This window comes from Spea bombifrons, chromosome 4, assembly GCF_027358695.1.
Source record: "Spea bombifrons isolate aSpeBom1 chromosome 4, aSpeBom1.2.pri, whole genome shotgun sequence".
Taxonomy (NCBI): Eukaryota; Metazoa; Chordata; class Amphibia; order Anura; family Pelobatidae; genus Spea; species Spea bombifrons.
This window is the reverse complement of record NC_071090.1, coordinates 79,905,411-79,922,830: the sequence shown is the minus strand read 5'-3', so window position 1 is coordinate 79,922,830 and position 17,420 is coordinate 79,905,411. Positions and strand designations below refer to the sequence as shown.

Here is a 17,420-nt window from a genome sequence, read left to right as displayed (position 1 = left end):
ATAAAATAATTAAAATAAATAATTGGTAAAGCAATATATATAAATAGCCGTGCTAGTCCAGTAGTGTAAATTTAAGGAATGTTATTCCAATGAAAAGGTATTTAGTGTTGTGCAAAAGCAGGTGTTAAAACATGCTGTAAAGAATGCTTTAATAACTAGACATGTTAATAGTTTATTTTTTATCATTTAACAAAAAGTGAGGAAGTGAGAAAATCCAAATTAAATCAATATTTGGTGTGACCACCCATTGGGTACACCTGCGGACATAGTTATATGTGATTAAACAATTATACCAAACTAGGTACCCCCCCTACTTCCTAGCATATATTCTTCCCCCACACTTTAGTTAATAACGGTTATTCCAATAGACCAATAACAAGCTGAAGAGGAAGCTGAACATTTATTTCTTAGGTTTGCTTTGCATTTTTTTATGTATTATTTACTGATCAGACGTTTCCTAAATTCCAACTTGTTCCTGAAAAACAGCAAAGCAAGCATTTGATCAATTAAGTAAACAAGTTTACTCGCACTATAACAATTGTGTTTACATTAAAAGCGATATTATCCAGGTGTGTAATAAGGGTAGCAGGTGTAAACATTAATAAATATATAGATATACACACTACATATAGTACACAGAGGAGATCCAGTCAGACACATGGCAAGCCATTCATGTACTAATAATAATGGCAAGAACTTTCACTGAATATAAGCATTTACATGTGTATACATATATATATATATATATATATATGTATATATATGAAAGTATGTGTATGTATATATGTATATATATATGTATATATGTATGTATATAATGGCGCACATGGCTCGATGTGGTTGCTCATGTAACTTCATGTCTATAAATTCATCGAAGGAAAACAAGACAACAAAGAAGAGTCAGGCGCCGTCACGTGACACACAATTTACTTACAAACGGCTCTGAGCTTGAGCTCTCGCGAGACTGTGAGCTCCCCGTTGCCCGGCAACCAAACGCTGCCACTTCTTTTAGGTTTAAGGTGTACGCGATGGCGGAAAGAGTGCGAACTGGATCTGCTGCTTCTATCAAGGTAACGGAACCGTATATATTATATGGGCAAGTCATTGTATGTGAACCGTATTCTGCAAGCCTTGGCTGCCCCTTGTTACCTACCTCCCATCCCCATACAATTCCTTGAGACACATGCGTCAGAACATGATGCGATATGCTGGAGCTCTGTCTCAGGACGCACAGCGCTGGGTATGCCGTAGGTAGGCACAGACCCCCCATAACGTAAATCGGTCAATAACAAGTTAAATCTCTCCATCCACCGCATTGAGCAAAGGTGCTGCGGGGAGCCACTGGTACAATGTCACTGCTTTATTAGAAGTGTTGTAAGCAACACCAGACTTAGACATAAACATTTGTCTTAATGTACTTTATGCTCAATTGAGTCATGCAAACCTTGTTACTGACGCGGAGTCTGCTCTGGGACACGGTTCTAACCCTCGATTATTAGAACAGCAGTCATCTGTTGTCTTGACCCATTATACTAACATCTTACTTGCCTTCATTTCACCTGCTGACCTTGAATTACAGTTCTTGTGATGTATTCATAGTGAGTAAATATATAATTCAGACGCATAACTACATTCATTCGCTTGTAATGCATTCAATGCTTCTTTCAAATTCCTATGCCAGCCGTAAGTTAATTTCATATAAACGGCACAGAAAAGTGCACACCTAGGTACTGGTACATACATGTAATGTTATGGGATTTTTATAAGCAACAATAAGCTTAAAAATAGTGTCCTAGTAAAAAAATCTTTATACTGTTAAAAGGGACGCTCCAACTTTCATCACCTTTGATCATGACGTGGCCATAAGCAATAGTTAGCTTAAGTTTAATGACTGTTCCATGACTGGCTAATTGTCTTTTTCTTCTTACTTTGTGCTTGTAGGCAAAGAAGAACAAATCTGCTCCTCCGCCAGTGTCTACAACTCTCAAAAAAAACAACAACGATGATCTACTAGCCAAGGAGCAAGAATACAAGTATGACATTTACAAAGATTGGGAGTCTATGGAGGACAATACAGTAGTTTTCAAACCATTCATTTTAGTTCCTTCTTTCTGAAAGACATAGTCTTTAGTTGAAATTGGTATATTTTATTGGGTCACAGTAGAAAAAGAATAAGCTTTTAATACCTCAGAGGTCTCTTTCTCATTTGCAAAACCAACATCCAGCAAACCCACCTGCTAACATGCTTTAGTGAGTAAATAATTTATCTTATGATGGGACAAACCTGATAACATTTCTTTGGTGAGAAGCTGAATTGGCTTTACGTAATGCAGACGTTAGGCCATTGAGGGTGACTATTTAGTGAATGAACATCAGGATGTAAGGGAGGTAGAGAACCACAACAAGAAAACGTATGCAACAATAAGTGAAACATGCAGAGGAAAGAGATGCAGACAAGTGAATCACAGTAAGGCTCACAGAGACAGAGTAGAGCACTGACATTTTCTGTTGGTGACCACTTTATGATGAGATGTTTTAGTAGTAGGTATGCACTTTCCATTTCTACAACAATACCACTAATTTGGTTCTCTCTGTTATTATGTATATTTTGCATATTGTTGGAGGAAAAATATGTAGCCATTCTTTACCATAACCTACATATTTCACTCATATAATGTCATGTGTGGACATTGCATCTGAGCAAACTATGGCTGTTTACAAACAGTGGTGATATTTCAGGGTACACTGTTGTTTAGCACTTCGTTCCTTTTACGATCAGGCTGGTACGGGTTGCAGTTGAAGAATGACATTAGGCTTTCCCTGTCATCTTGCTATGTGTCCATCCAGCTAGTTAGGGCTCGGCAGATACCATTTATCCTGAAACATGCAACTAGTGCTTGCCTTTTTAAGCATTTTGCATACATTTGGTGATATACCCCCTTTGGCGACTGTATGGAAAGTGTTTGTTGTATATAGGTCAGAATGGCTTTGTCAATCTTATAGTCAAATACCTGTTTTTTGCTTTATAGTAGAATTCCTCCAGCCCCTTGTATATCAGGCTGGCAGTTACTACAGTGGATGTTTGGTTCTCCTTTACTTCTGCGCTATGTATGCGGAGCACCCCTTTTGAAAACATGTTTCTGGATAAAGGGTTTTTATACCCACACTTCCTTTAACTTCTTATTTATATTCAAATCTCCGTATTTCACACGCTTTCAACATTTCTTCATTATTCTTGTAGTTTATTTTGCTTCCCTTTACTGCCCATTGTTTACTAGCCATCTTAGCAGTATCATATGAATAAAGGCTGTGTAGTAATGCGACCACCACTGATCTCTGAGCCCCTTGAGTCTGGTCATTCTGCAGAGGTCAGGGAGATCTGAACTTCGCTCAGCACAGGTAAATCTCCCTAGCGGTCTGTGTGTATGAAGAGACTCTGGGCTTTACAGTGCTCTCATTGTCTTCCTTATCCACAAGATAACCATTATTTTAGACTATAAGACATATGCTGGGAGTTGTCTTGGGTCTGTAAGCCTGCTTCGTGGTCACATTACTGAATCTCATAGACTAAACTTATTTTTTCCGAGTACAACTAATACAATCCTTCATTTTAATTGGTGTTCCAATAAGTTTTAATATTAAGGGACAATAACACATAAAAAAACAATAGTGGATAGCTATAGAGGTGTGCGGCTATAAAGACACATTTTCATGTATTTCTTCTTCAGACGACTGAATGCAGAATTGGAGGCAAAAACAGCTGAGCTTGTCCGTGAAGCTGAAGAAGTAATGGTGGGTACAGGGATAGAAACTATTACTTATATGATCATCAATAACTTGCATAACACATGATGATAATTTGGTAGTCACAACTTACTTTGTATCTAAAACTGTGTTAAAAATGAAAATGCTTCAATTATATTTACTAAATATAGCAAGTATCAAAATAAAGTTAAACAAAAAGGATTTTCACTATTACAGGATACACTGGCCCCCTGTGTGAGATCCCCCGACATTTTAGTTTGTGTACTTATACGTACAATATGTTCTTTTTGCGTTTGCTAAACTTGTATTTTGATAATATTGCTATATTTAGTACATTTAATTAAAACATTCATTTTTTTGTCTTTTTTTCTGGTGTGCATGCTTCAAATTGCATATATTTATGGCAGTATTTAGTGCTTAGAGGGCACTTATTTAGCATTGTCTTTTTTTTGTTATTTGATCCATTTCGTGTGATGTTCTAATTGTTATATATCTGAAACCCCGTTATTATGAACATCATTAGCTCAAAAAAATCTTAAAGTAATGTATTTCAGTTTTTTCCACTCATTAATGTAGTGTTTTGTAGTTCTGCCATAAAGGAGTTTTAATAATAAATGTCTTTATAATATAATTTTTGTCATCACGTTACCCTTATGAAGTTGCCCTACCGTCACGTGTGGCCTGATGATATTCCTGGTATAACTGAACTACACGCACATACTTAAAAAATCAAACAGCACTTTATCACTTCTAGCAAAGTGACGGTACGCATCCTCAGTATACATTAGTTCTTGATGGTAGGTGCTAATGCAGGGAGGGGATGTAGACACGCATGGCAAATGGTAAAAGCTATCCTGAATCTAAGACAAGACCAAAGACTGGATAAATAAGAATTTCAAACCAACCAACATGTCCCAAGTTACTCTAAAAATCTAGATAATACTCAACTTTTCGTACAAACCCTGACCTATAATGCATATGTTATTCCATAACTGTATAGAAGGCTATTGATAAACTTGTTCTTTACGTTTTAAATTATAGTTTCCATTTAAGTTTAATAATTTAATATATTTGGATATATTGAAGTTTTTGATTATTGTGATGTTGATTGCATATTGTACAATCCAACATGTTAAATGACTGTATGATTGAGGCAAGTACTGACCCACGCCTACCATAGACAGGCTAATTATGAATGCAAATATTCTCAGTAATATTAAAAAACACTGAATGTTAGAAAAAGGGCAAATACCTGAATTGATTTTCTACTGGTCAAAGGCAGGACTTCATAAACCCTATCCATCCTATCCTAATAGCTTATTAAGACTTTTCTCAACTGGCACAACTAATTGCAACAAATTGTCACATTTATAATGATCGTTACAGCGAGAGCAGCAAGAACTGCTGTCACGACCGGCTCTAACTCAGGTTAAGCTCTTTGATGAAGATCAAGACGAAAGCTTAAGGTAAGATTTAGCAAAAAGGAAATAAACTGAAAGCTTGGTTATTTTTGTATGTTAGTTTTAATGTTATAGTTCATTTTCTATCTTCTCCATTTTAATACAGTTACTGAATTTGTAAAATAGATATAAAAAAATGATAAAGTGTTGATTTTAAACAGAAGGTCTCTTCTTCAGCTCTAATTTATCAATTTAATATTATTTGATAACGTGTAAAGTATTTAAATACTTTGTCAGCGCAAACTGCATTTATGAAATGCGTTTCCTGGCCCCTTCACATTTAAATGATTTACTTCATCCGCAGAACTGTTTCATTACCCTTTGGGTAAAGCCTACCTGCCTAAAACAAGGGAAAGCTTTGCTGATTGAGGACTGAAATGTTTGCCCATGACCGCTCCCGTAGCTTTATCTGTCAGATAAAATAGAGAGAAAACTATAAGAAAACAGGGAAGCTGAGACAATCAGGTTATGCATAAAAGAGGTTGGAAGCCCGTAATAGGGGCAAAACGTGTGCATCTGACTAATATGTCTGGCGAGTATCAATGAAACTATGTTGACGTGATACTGTCACTCATGGGAGCAACCAGCCCATAAATACTCAGAGCTCCACATTTTATGGAGGTGTTGTGCACAGATCTACAATGTGACGGGTGTAATCCAAATAGTTTATATAAAATGGCAGTCACAGTTATTTTCCAGTTACACGTGTGGGAGATTTATTTAAAATCTGCAATTTATTTTTATCTATCATTAAATTCTGTAATTTTTCTTTTTAAATTTTCAAGGATTCTGCTCTCTCCAGAGGTACCCGTTTTAACGCTTTCTCATGTCAAGGTAATAAAGATAGTTACGTTATTGTAGATTTTTGGTCAGTTACCATAAAGCCATAAAGTATTACTATTGCAAGGTTGCTTTTATTTAGCAAGGAACAAAAAATAACTATCAATCCTTTCTGTGTAGATTTGCCCCAGTATAACCACTGTTATGATCCAACTTGGCATACCCACGGAAACTGTGGTTCTTCTATCTGATTTATTTATACTGCATTCATTGTACGAATATACTAGCTATATCCAAAATGAGCCTTTTTCAAATAATTTTATAGAAAAGGGAAAAAATTGGCAACAGGGATACATTTGCTAAGCTATGCTTGTGCGGCAAGTTCTATTGGAAATCCTGGATCCATGACTGTTGTGCTAACGTTACAGAAGTAAAAAAGGGCTAACCGCCACACCCAAAGGGATAGTAATCTATGCCATTTTAAGTTGGTTTGATTACTTCGATCCATCCTATGGCCTTTTAACTGTATTTTTTAACGCTTGGTTTAACATTTTCAAAGTATGTTTTGCACTTTGAAAATATGTTATTATAATCCACAAAATGGAAGTTAATAGATATGTTCACCCATTTTGTTGCCCTTAAAAAAGACAGTTTTCATGTAAGTTTGAAAAATAATGATCATTTCGGGTCTATAATGTAAAATGAATTATTGAGCCGTCATAGTTTTGTTTAACATTTCCTATGCAACCTCAACCAAGTACTTCTAAAGAACCAATTTCTTGAACAGTCAGCCCAATATCAAACTTTCCTTTAGTAAGTACAGACTGATGTAACTGTTAGTAATAATTTCTGAAATTAGGCATTTATTGGTACTTTATATCTCCATCTGTTGAAAATGAACTATTTTTACAGAAAAACAATGGTCCCAAATCCACCTCTAGGAGCAGGCCTCCTTCTGGAACCAAGGGAAAGAAAACCCCTTCTAGGTAACATATGGTTTATGTTGCTTTTAACACTGCAGTGATATCCATTGAATGCTATTGCTGAACTAAATATTGTGGAATATAATATAAGATTAATAAAAAGGTCAAATGTTACTACAGGAATTAAAAAAGTTTAGGGGCACTGGTGGGATCAGTAAAGCAGGTTGCAGAAACGCCACTAATTTGGTTTTATTTTGCACTAATGTGAGTTCATATACCAGGCTCTTCTTTCGTAATGTTGGATAGGATTGTTATTGGTCATGAGTTGGAATGATATTGCAATTTGGAAGTGACATTAGACGTATATTGCAATAAGTAATATATTTTATTATGTACTGCAGAAGACTAACAATTTCACACAGTATTCTTTACTATATGTTTTAGCATAAACCATTCTGTGACCTATTTTAGTTCATGGAAGTTCATGGAAGATTTTCATTTTTATATTCCTAGACCAGTATCACGACCTCCGGATGCACAAGTGGCAGATGATGTTGCAGTCCCTGCAGACATCGCAGACTTCTCCCTGGCAAAAACCATTAGCAAGATTGAATGCAAACTGGATGAAGGGCATCTGCCAGAGAATACAGAAGATGATGTAATCCCAGGAATAAGCAGTGACATCGGAGCAGGTAGGGCTGTTCAATATTAAAATCTGCACTGCGCAGAGATGCATTGCACTCGTAAATCAGAGATTCCTTGCACTCTGTGGAAGTGTTAATTAACACATTTATAGCCGTATAGTGGGTATAACAGTGCGGCTTATGTGGTCCTTCATAATGAAATATAATAGAAATATCATATGAAAATAATAATGTATAGCATTTAAATCCATTTTGACCTCATGTACCCTCTGTGACTCACACCTGACCTACTACCAGGTGAGAATATCCCATGCAGCAGAACAAATCGAAGAGTAGAGGTTTGACAATATTACAGCGATGAGCCTGTGTACTTTTGCATTCCGGTTGTGTGAGCATTGCCTTTGCTTCACAAGTCTTCCAAACAACATCTCCTCTTGTACATCTATGCTCCCTTGGTATTGTGCTGCCATGTCAGCACTGAACCTGTGCCAAGACTCTTCGTGGAAGATGAGACCATGCACTTCTGATGATGAGATGACATTGCCAGCAAATGAGGCATTTAATGCTCTGCATTTGTATTGAAACAGTGATCAGGGAAATATTTTATTAAACACTTTGGTCTGTCATAACTCAAAGGTTTCCAGAAGTCTGCTTTGTGCCAGAAGGTAATTTGAGGTCATGGGCTTCAGTCATACCTAATTCCAGCTACTAATGTCTGAATTATTGGTTGCTGTTAGCTTATACGCAAACGTCTAAAAAGTCATACGGCGCACTATAGCTGTTTAGGGCAGTATACAATATAAATTGGGAAAAAAACAAATGATGTACAAAACCAGAGCAAGCAGTGCCAGTGACAAAAAACATTTGTGTGAGATCAAGAAAGCCAATGTTTTCAGGCCAAGCGTAAGGAACTGTGATGTTGAACCATTGAACTTTTCTCTGATAGAACCCAGAATTATTTTTTGTTGCCTGGGGTATTCCTCATTTTCTGTAAGCTTTCCGACTGGCAGATGATGTGAACTTGCATGTCAGTCAATCAGCTGAGACCAGAAGCCAACAAGTGGCCTCACACAGAGAGCAATGCTCTAAGATGCTCTATAATGATATTTGTGGGACTGATTGCCAGCGGATGGCTGTCTTCATGAAGAAGGTCCTAGTCATCCTGGGGATGCAGCTTGAAAGTACAAGCTGCTATGTGGCGATTGTAAATTAACTTTTCCTTTTACAACCAATGGTGCTTATGAGAGCTACTCATGGTGGACTTGCTCTAGACCTACAAAGTCTTATGCCAGTTTTTCTTTGTCTTTAATATTCATATTAAAGTTTAATTTGTATATACTTAACAGAAGCACAGATCAGATTTCTGAAAGCAAAACTACGGGTCATGCAGGAGGAGCTGGATACCATAACACATGAATGCAATAAAAAGGTAAACCACTTGTTTCGAAGAGCCTTTTGAAAGTGCCGTTTTGGAGCAACCAGATGGAACATCGCATTGGTTTTTATAGTGACTGATATATCTGGTCACACTGCACAAAGAACGCCCTTTATACATACACCAAAAGAGTAACACGCACAGATAGAAGGACAGGAAAGAACATGAACATTATACTATAGAGCTATACTGAGACAGAGACCGAAGTTTATTTTTATAGCCATTCAGAATTTCAGCAACTTTAATATAATATTTAAGACATGGATAGTAGCAGCTCTACAACTGCATTTGTAGTATAGTCAAAATAATAATTCTATTCTAATAAATGTATGTACTCAACATTTGCATCCGGACTCGTTTCAGTTTGTTGTTGCACCCTTTCTGTTTTATTTGATTACGGTATATTGACATGTTTTCAAGGTTCAGTTGACCATAAAAGTATTTTACCTGCAGTAGACTTTATAAGCAATACAAATAATAATGCATTTTTTATTTTAATGCTATTAACTCTAAAAGGATGATGAAAATCGAAATCTTCTCTCTCGAGCGAAAGAGCTTGAGGAAGAACGGGCACGTTTACAGAAGTCAGCCAACATCCAGCAAACTCAAGCAGAGAAGTACAAACATTTAGCCGAAGAAGCAAATAAGAAAAGTGATGGATTACAAAATCAGCTATCCATGCTGGAAAAGGTAAGCAACCTTCTTACAGTGGATGTAAATCTGGCATACCAGGAATATATATATATATATATATATATATATATATATATATATATATATATATATATATTTAACTTTCTTATACCATTGCAATTTATAAAGGACTTGTACAAGTTAAGTAAGTGGCATTTAGCTGGTACACTGCAAAGCCTCTATATGAATGAGCAGGAAAAATCCACTACCAAATGTAAAAATGCATAATAAAAATAAAAGCTTAATACTATAAAACTATAATGTTTAAAAACATATAAACACAGAGCTTTTAAAGTGTTCCTTTCAGCTAATTAGGCACAAGTTTACTTTTTATCTTTTTTTATCCATTTTTAATATATAGAATAATTGTGAAGTGGACATATGTAGATTGGCAGACATACGACTTAGAATATGTAAACAGATATACATACATACATACATACATAGAAGGTAGATGCAAAAAATGTAGTACTTTTTGGTGTATAATGTAAAATATGGGTTTATTGGAAACAATGACCTTCTTTCCCTAATATTCTCCTTGTGTATTTTATTTCACAATTTGTACATTCCCTATTTAATCGATATATGCAGATTTTCTTGCGTTTTGTAAAAAAAAAAAAAAACCTAATTCGTAAGGCAGTAAAATGTAACCTATGTGGGGTCTATTCATGAGAGTGGAAGTTTGGCATAGAGGTGAACATTCAAACGCCGTGATATTGCTATGTCTTATTATTGGCAAAGCCCAGTAAGCTTCAGGCAGTGTATATACTGTATAGTGCATAGCTAAATCAGCGAGGAGACTTAAGAAACCTTCCACATCGTGTGTGCATTATGCAGGGCCAAGTTTTTCTTTCTTGCAGAAGAGGCTCACTGGTCCACCAAACAGTTTGTGGCTCCAAGGTGTTTGGTTTTCAAGAGTGCGAGGATAATCTAACCATTCTGAATTACATGCTATATTACTGAAGAACTATATCATATTCTGTGGGTACAGCACACAATATAGGTGCACACAATATAGGTGCACAATACGTCTTTACAACTGGTAACCTACCACATCTATAGATCCATTTTGGCAAAGTGGCTTTAAGGTTCCTAACTGTAATGGGATTTCATAATTTGCTAACAAATCAAGCAGACGGTTCATGCCGTATCACCAGGTGACCAAATATACACCATGTCTACGAAATAAATCTTTAATTCAGGGATTCTCTAGGCTTCAAAATGCCAAGAACATGTATCCAGGATCACACTATTACTCAGTGCTGAATTCTTCTGTGAATGATATATAATACTGTTGTCTTATTATTTTAGTACAGTAATAAATTACATTGGGGCTCTGGTGACTAGCCCCAGAATCCCATAATGCATGGCTTGCAAGGAACATTATTTTCTTCATTCTCCATAATATTGTACTGTGAGACACAGCTTAGATTAAAACCACATAAACCTACCCACTGAAAGGTTTCTTAATATCGTCTGTATTTAGGCTTATGTGCGCTGGTGCCTAAACATGACAAATTGTTTGCAATAACATAGGTAAAACAGTAAGGGTGAATGAAATCTTCAATGTTTGCGTGATGTCTCTGTCCATAGAGGCTGCTGATTTCTGTGCAGCTCTCTGGACTGTTGAATGGGTTAAATATTAAGACACGTATGAAGGTTAAAAACGAACCATTCCCTCGGGGATGGGAGTATAGAGGGATATGAGGTCATATTCTATTTTCTCTCTTGAAATATTAGCTGAGATAGAACCTTGAGAGAAACTCGGTAGGACTTGCTAATAAGGGATGATGTCATACCATCAATACCATGATGTTCTTGCAGTATTTGGAGAACACAATGTGCATACAAATTAGCGAGACTATATTAGGTAGGAAGGCAGAAAATGACTTTGTCTTGGAGTCAGAATCACATTAAGTGTTTTTTTTTTTTTCTATTCTAAAATTCTCTTAAACGTGGCAGATTTATATTTTGAAGTCATGGGAGCTTCTAGGAAATGTCTGATGCTGTGCAAACCAGAAATGTATTGCCAAGGGGAAAACAAAATCAAGTGTCCTTTGGTCATTGGGAATAGATAGAAGTGACATAACTACTTTGTGTAATTAAATGCACACTATAATATACAATGTCACCCTTGAACTCCAGACCCGTCAGGAGCTGGTAATGAGTTATGCAAGAACATGTTGAGACTTAGGACCTAACTAAGTGGTTTGGAATTTTACTTGTGGGATAATACACTTCTCTGACAGAAGCACTTAAATTATCAGATGACCTCAGTTATGTATACGCTGATTAGTGTCCATCAGGGCAGGGAATCGTGCCATCTTTATGAGTTATATGTGTACGTTTCTCTCTTTATCTGTCTATCTTGACCTCTAATTCTGTCATATATTCTGCAATTAACTAAAATAACTAGGTATGTGGAAATTCTATTATATAATAAATACCCAGGCAGGCCGCCTCCTTTCATATGGACTCAAGTTCTAGAGATTCACACTTACATCTTTTTAGTCTTGATCTCGAGTTACATCATAGTCTTGTGCTAAGATCCATTGACTTATGATTATTATCGTTTTGATTCCTAATGTTTATGGATATGTTCTGTAAAATATTCAGGCATATCTTTATGATTAGAATAATTGATTGTATTGCATTGGGCATGCATATTTATGTGTGTGTGTATATATATATATATATATCTATATATATATCATGTCTCAAGAATGGAAGGCACACTGTAATCCATAAATGTACTTGCCCCAGTGCTGACCAATTAGACATGCATGGAAAAAATAGGAGCACTCGCAGGACTTCATATAAAAGTGCAAAAATATTTATTAGTTTAGGTCATATCGACGTTTTGGTCTCCTACACAGAGCCTTCATCAGGACATACCATGTCACTGGGCTTGCCAATAATAAGACATAGCAATATCACAGAGTTTGAATGTTCACCTCTATGCCAAACTTCCATGAATAGAACCCACATATGTTACATTTTACTGCCTTACGAATTAGGTTTTTTCAACAAAATGCAAGAAAATCTGCATTTACAAATTAAATAGATATATCCTGATGAAGGCAATTTCCACCATCAGGGCAACAAATAAGAAGTTCCAGTGAACTGGAAATGTTATTGACCGACCTGGAAGAGGATGTGTGTCTGTATTGTCTCAACGCGCTGTGAAAAGGGTGGTTCAAGTGGCCAAAAAAATCTCCAAGGATCATAGCTGGAGAATTACAAAAGTTGGTTGTGTTTTGGGGTCAGAAAGTCTACAACACTCCATTCCGGCGTCACCTACGTCACCACAAGTTGTTCGGAAGGGTTTAAAAAAAAAAAAAGCCTCTACTCTCATCTGAAAACTCAACAGTCTTCCGTTTGCCAGACACTACTGGAACTTTTAGGCAATAAACACCAGAGGTGGGTTTGGCACACAGAGAAGTAGCCATACCTAAAAGTACCTCATGCCCACGGTTAAATGTGGTGGTGGCTCTTTACTGTTTTGGAGTTGTTTTTCTGCCAACATTTTGTTAGGATACATGGACCCTATCAAAATATCAACAGATATTAAATAAACACTCTGCCAGAAAGTTTAAAATGGGCCATGGTTGGATTTCCCATCAGAACAATGATCCAAAGCATGCATCAAACTGAACACAAAAATGGCTAACTGACCATAAGATCCTACCATGGCCATTCCAGTCCCCTGACTTGAAACCCATAGAAAACCTGTGGGGCGAACTGAAGAGGAGAGTCCATCAGTGTCCACCTTTAAATTTGAAGGATCTAGAAAGATTCTGTAGGGAGGGATGGTCTCAGATCCCTTGCCCTGTATTATAGGATAAAACTCAAAGCTCTTATCTTGGAAAGCAGGTAGCAAATGTACCATTTTTTTGTGGATAAATTGTGTTTGTGATTGTTCGATACACAAAAATACTCTGCTCTCATGGATATTGTTTGAAGAAAAGATCAAAAGGTTAAACAATAAAGACAATTTTACAGCCTTCTTTGCTTATATTTACCAAGGGTGCCGATATTTTTTGGAGGGCACTGTATGTGTAATATGCCTTAACTCATTTCATTGTGACTTTGTTCCAGGAAGTAGAAAATTTTAAGCGCGCACAGAAGCAGTCTGCAATCAGTCAGAGTGCCGCAGAGGTTCGCCTGAATAGGGCACTTGAAGAAGCAGATAAATATAAAATGGAGCTAAATAAGCTGAAGCAAAGCAATAAGGTACTTTAACACCATAGCCAACAAAGTGAAAATTCACACCAGACCCCCGGATGATATAGAAATTTCACGCTGGAGGTTGCGGTCCTTTAATGAGGTCATAAGTTATAATATTTAATGTTTTGACGGTTGATTTAAAGTTGGTATATTACAAGGCATTGTGGGAGAACAAGATATATTTTTTTTACAAGAAATGTAATACTATTTAAAGACTAATCAAGGAACAGACTGCAAGTATCAATCCATTCCTATGTTAAATTTAGAGGGTCACACTGCGGGCTTGTGTAGCTAATGTAGTTAGCACTGAATTTTTTTTTACCTGAAGGTGACATTTCCCATTATGTTTTTGCCACCCGGACACAAATTTCACATGCTGTTAGCCGGCATACGCAAACCGCTGCCCAGCGGTATAGAGCGTTCAGATTCATCTGAAATTGATGGAATAATTAACTAATCAGAGCAATTCCTGTGGGTTCCATGTTGTGATTAATTAGTTGATTCCTTTAATTTCAGAACTATGTGAAAGATACACACTGCTAGACAGTATTTTAATATGTGTCGGAAAACAGTACGTGAAATGCTAATGTGACTGGTAAAAAAAAAAAAAAAAAGTACGATGTTTAAATGTAAAGGCGACTATTAAAGATCTGCAGCGTATGGCATAAACGGGGATGGAGAATAGACGGAGTAAATTGGAAATTAAGCAGGGCTACTGGCAGCCACGTACACTTTTATTCAGGCGTTCAAGGCATGTGAGGGACCGTATAGGAAATCATCACTGATAATGGCAGAAGCCTGCCAAACAGCTTTTTATTAATTGTTGTGTAAATGGGATCTCCCACCAAAAAAAGTATTTATTAGAATCAAATTAAAAATAAAGCCGGAATATCTCTGTGCCTGGAAAATTAAAACGTATATATAAAATGCAAAATAGGCATGAATATTAATTAGCGCACAAACTCTTGTCACGTTCAAAGTAGACTTTGCGGGTCTTTTAAACACATCTAAGGGCTGGGTGGGCAATATGTTCCGTTATTACTATGTTCCGGTTGAAGAGGGCTTGGAGCAGATTTCTATAGCGATATATAGCTGTTTTATAGGCATTTGAGGATACAGTTAGTAGGTTCAGGTAAAACCTCTTAAATGTTTGTAGAGCTGCCAATGGATTCTCTGTTCCACAGGACACTGCTAACCAGGAGCGTAAAAAAATCGAGGAGTTAAAGCTTGAAAACAAAAAACTGGAGAAACAGAAAGGAGAACTGATGTCAGGGTTTAAGAAACAGCTCAAACTAATAGACATTTTAAAAAGACAAAAGGTAAGAAAAGCTCTGGTTTTTAGGATGTAAGACTCATGCCTTTTGTGACATCGTTTTCTTAACCATAGGCCATGGAATCTGCATAGTAACCCTCAAATTCATTGTTTCTTTCCCTTGGTTTACGTTAGGTATTTAAAACAATGTCAGAAAGAAGTGTGTTTTATAATAGATTTTTCTTTTGTCTGGTGGCGGCTGGCTGTTTTGTGCAGTAAACCGGCAGTCCTTTTGCCTATGCCCACTACCTAACCGCTTCAGCTAGGAACGGCTAATGATTCCTTTCTCACAGGTCTCCTGTCTTTTTCAGACTGGTTAGTTCAGTGTTGGCAGACTTATCTATAGGCCTGCATTAGTGGGCCCGGGTCTGCTCCTATACCATGGGCAATACGGTCAGAAATCCCCCTTGTACCTGGTCCAGTTGCACTATAGAGCCAATACCTAGCATCCTCAATACAGAGAGACCGACTTCCTGCTCACTAAACCCACCAATCTAGCACTTAACGGTGAGAGGGTAACAGAAGTAAATGAAAGGCAGACATTCAGTGTTGTGGCCATATCTCAGGCTTACCAGGGGCTCTGGATAATAATAATAAACCCCTCAAGGGTGTAGAGTTAAAGGGGTTACGGTGACACTGATTTCATCTTCATAGCAAACCAATGACCCAGCAGGAATATTTTATCGAATTAACTACTTTTCAAACTTCGCAACTTTTTATACTTGTTTCGGCATGAAACGCTCTGTACAACAATTTGGCTTTGGTGCTTTAGATTCATAGCAACTGGACATACAGGGATCTGGAGGGTAAAAAAAAAGCACTCACTGTTCACTGGAGCCATAAACAAAAATATGGGCTGCCCTGTATGCAAAATGGTTAAATAAAATATTACACATTTACTTAACAATGGCCATGGTTCAAGACGTAGTAATCTTTATGCTATTTCAATTTTACAGATGCATATAGAATCTGCAAAGATGCTTTCCTTTACAGAAGAAGAATTTATGAAAGCGCTGGAGTGGGGAAATTCCTGAATTGTGCCGAAACTCACCATTTTTTTTCTTTGTAAATATTTGTTTACAAAACCTATTACAGTGACTGTTATATTGATGTTATAATACATTTTCCTGTGTAGTATGTAATTTTTATATGGTTTGCAGTTAAGCTCTATAAATATATGTCAAGCCTTTCTTGGGCTGAATAACTGATATGAAAAACTTTACTTTCTGGAGCTCTGTAGTATAAACTATGGCCTAGTCTGAGATCCCACTAATGCCAGTGAAATGTGTATGAGGTTCTGAGTAGGGCTGCAACTAACGATTATTTTAATAATCGATTAGTTGGCCGATTATTTTTTCGATTAATCGATTAATCGGATAAAAAAATACATTATTTTAAATTGAAGAAAAATTGCAATAAAAAACGTACAATTTACACTTTCATCTCTTTATTGCAATGGCCTCTCTCTCTCTATTCACCTTCTTATTTTACTGACATAATAATAAAAGCTACAAGAACCCAAACACAGTGCTTCTCAAACTAGGTTTTAATACAAAGTTATTAGTAAATATTAATTCATATGTTAACTATTTTTCATATTTAATAAAAACTGAGAAAAAAGCCTTGTTTAAATTTTTTTATTTACCAAACTGCCCCCAGTTATGCACATCTGACCCCCAGCTTGCCACTCTGCCCCCATATATGCCTTATACCTCTTATATGCCAGATTCCACTGTGCCCCCTGATATGCCACTGTGCCCCTGATATGCCTTATACTCCTTATATGCCAGTGATATGCAACTGAGCCCCCTGATATACCTTTTACCCCCAGATTTGTTTTATGCCCCCCTGATATGCCTAATATCGATGTCTTATACCCCCTATATGCCACTGAGCCCCCTGATATACCTTTTACCCCCCAGATATGTTTATGCCCCCTGATATGCCTAATATCCATATGCCTTATACCCCCTATATGCCCTAAAAATTCATAATACCCCCCATACACCACTATAACTCACCCATACACCACTCTGGCTCCTCCCCCTCCCATACACCACTCTGGCTCCTCCCCTCCCATACACCACTCTGGCTCCTCCCCCTCCCATACGCCACTCTGGCTCCTCCCCCGCCCATACACCACTCTGGCTCCTCCCCTCCCATACATCACTTTGCCTCCTC

The 17,420-nt window shown here is 37.0% G+C and overlaps 1 protein-coding gene across 1 annotated transcript; it reads left to right on the top strand.

The window, feature by feature from the left end:
* The first annotated feature begins 987 nt into the window (after positions 1-987).
* On the top strand, positions 988-16,343 carry TEX9 (testis expressed 9). Its single transcript, XM_053463141.1, has 12 exons — positions 988-1,070; positions 1,942-2,033; positions 3,729-3,792; positions 5,152-5,231; positions 6,011-6,059; positions 6,918-6,991; positions 7,442-7,620; positions 8,919-9,001; positions 9,524-9,697; positions 13,799-13,933; positions 15,112-15,246; positions 16,196-16,343. Exons 1-12 carry the CDS (start codon positions 1,029-1,031, stop codon positions 16,271-16,273), a joined length of 1,185 nt encoding a protein of 394 aa, XP_053319116.1. The 5' UTR covers positions 988-1,028; the 3' UTR covers positions 16,274-16,343.
* The last annotated feature ends 1,077 nt before the right edge of the window (positions 16,344-17,420 follow it).

What these genes read in the sequence shown, in the direction of transcription:
- TEX9 (XM_053463141.1), top strand. Translation starts at nt 1,029, where the DNA reads ATGGCGGAAAGAGTGCGAACTGGATCTGCTGCTTCTATCAAG. An exon ending in GCCAAGGAGCAAGAATACAA is followed by an intron (nt 2,034 to 3,728) that starts GTATGACATTTA and finishes TTTCTTCTTCAG; the next exon opens with ACGACTGAATGCAGAATTGG. An exon ending in TAACGCTTTCTCATGTCAAG is followed by an intron (nt 6,060 to 6,917) that starts GTAATAAAGATA and finishes CTATTTTTACAG; the next exon opens with AAAAACAATGGTCCCAAATC.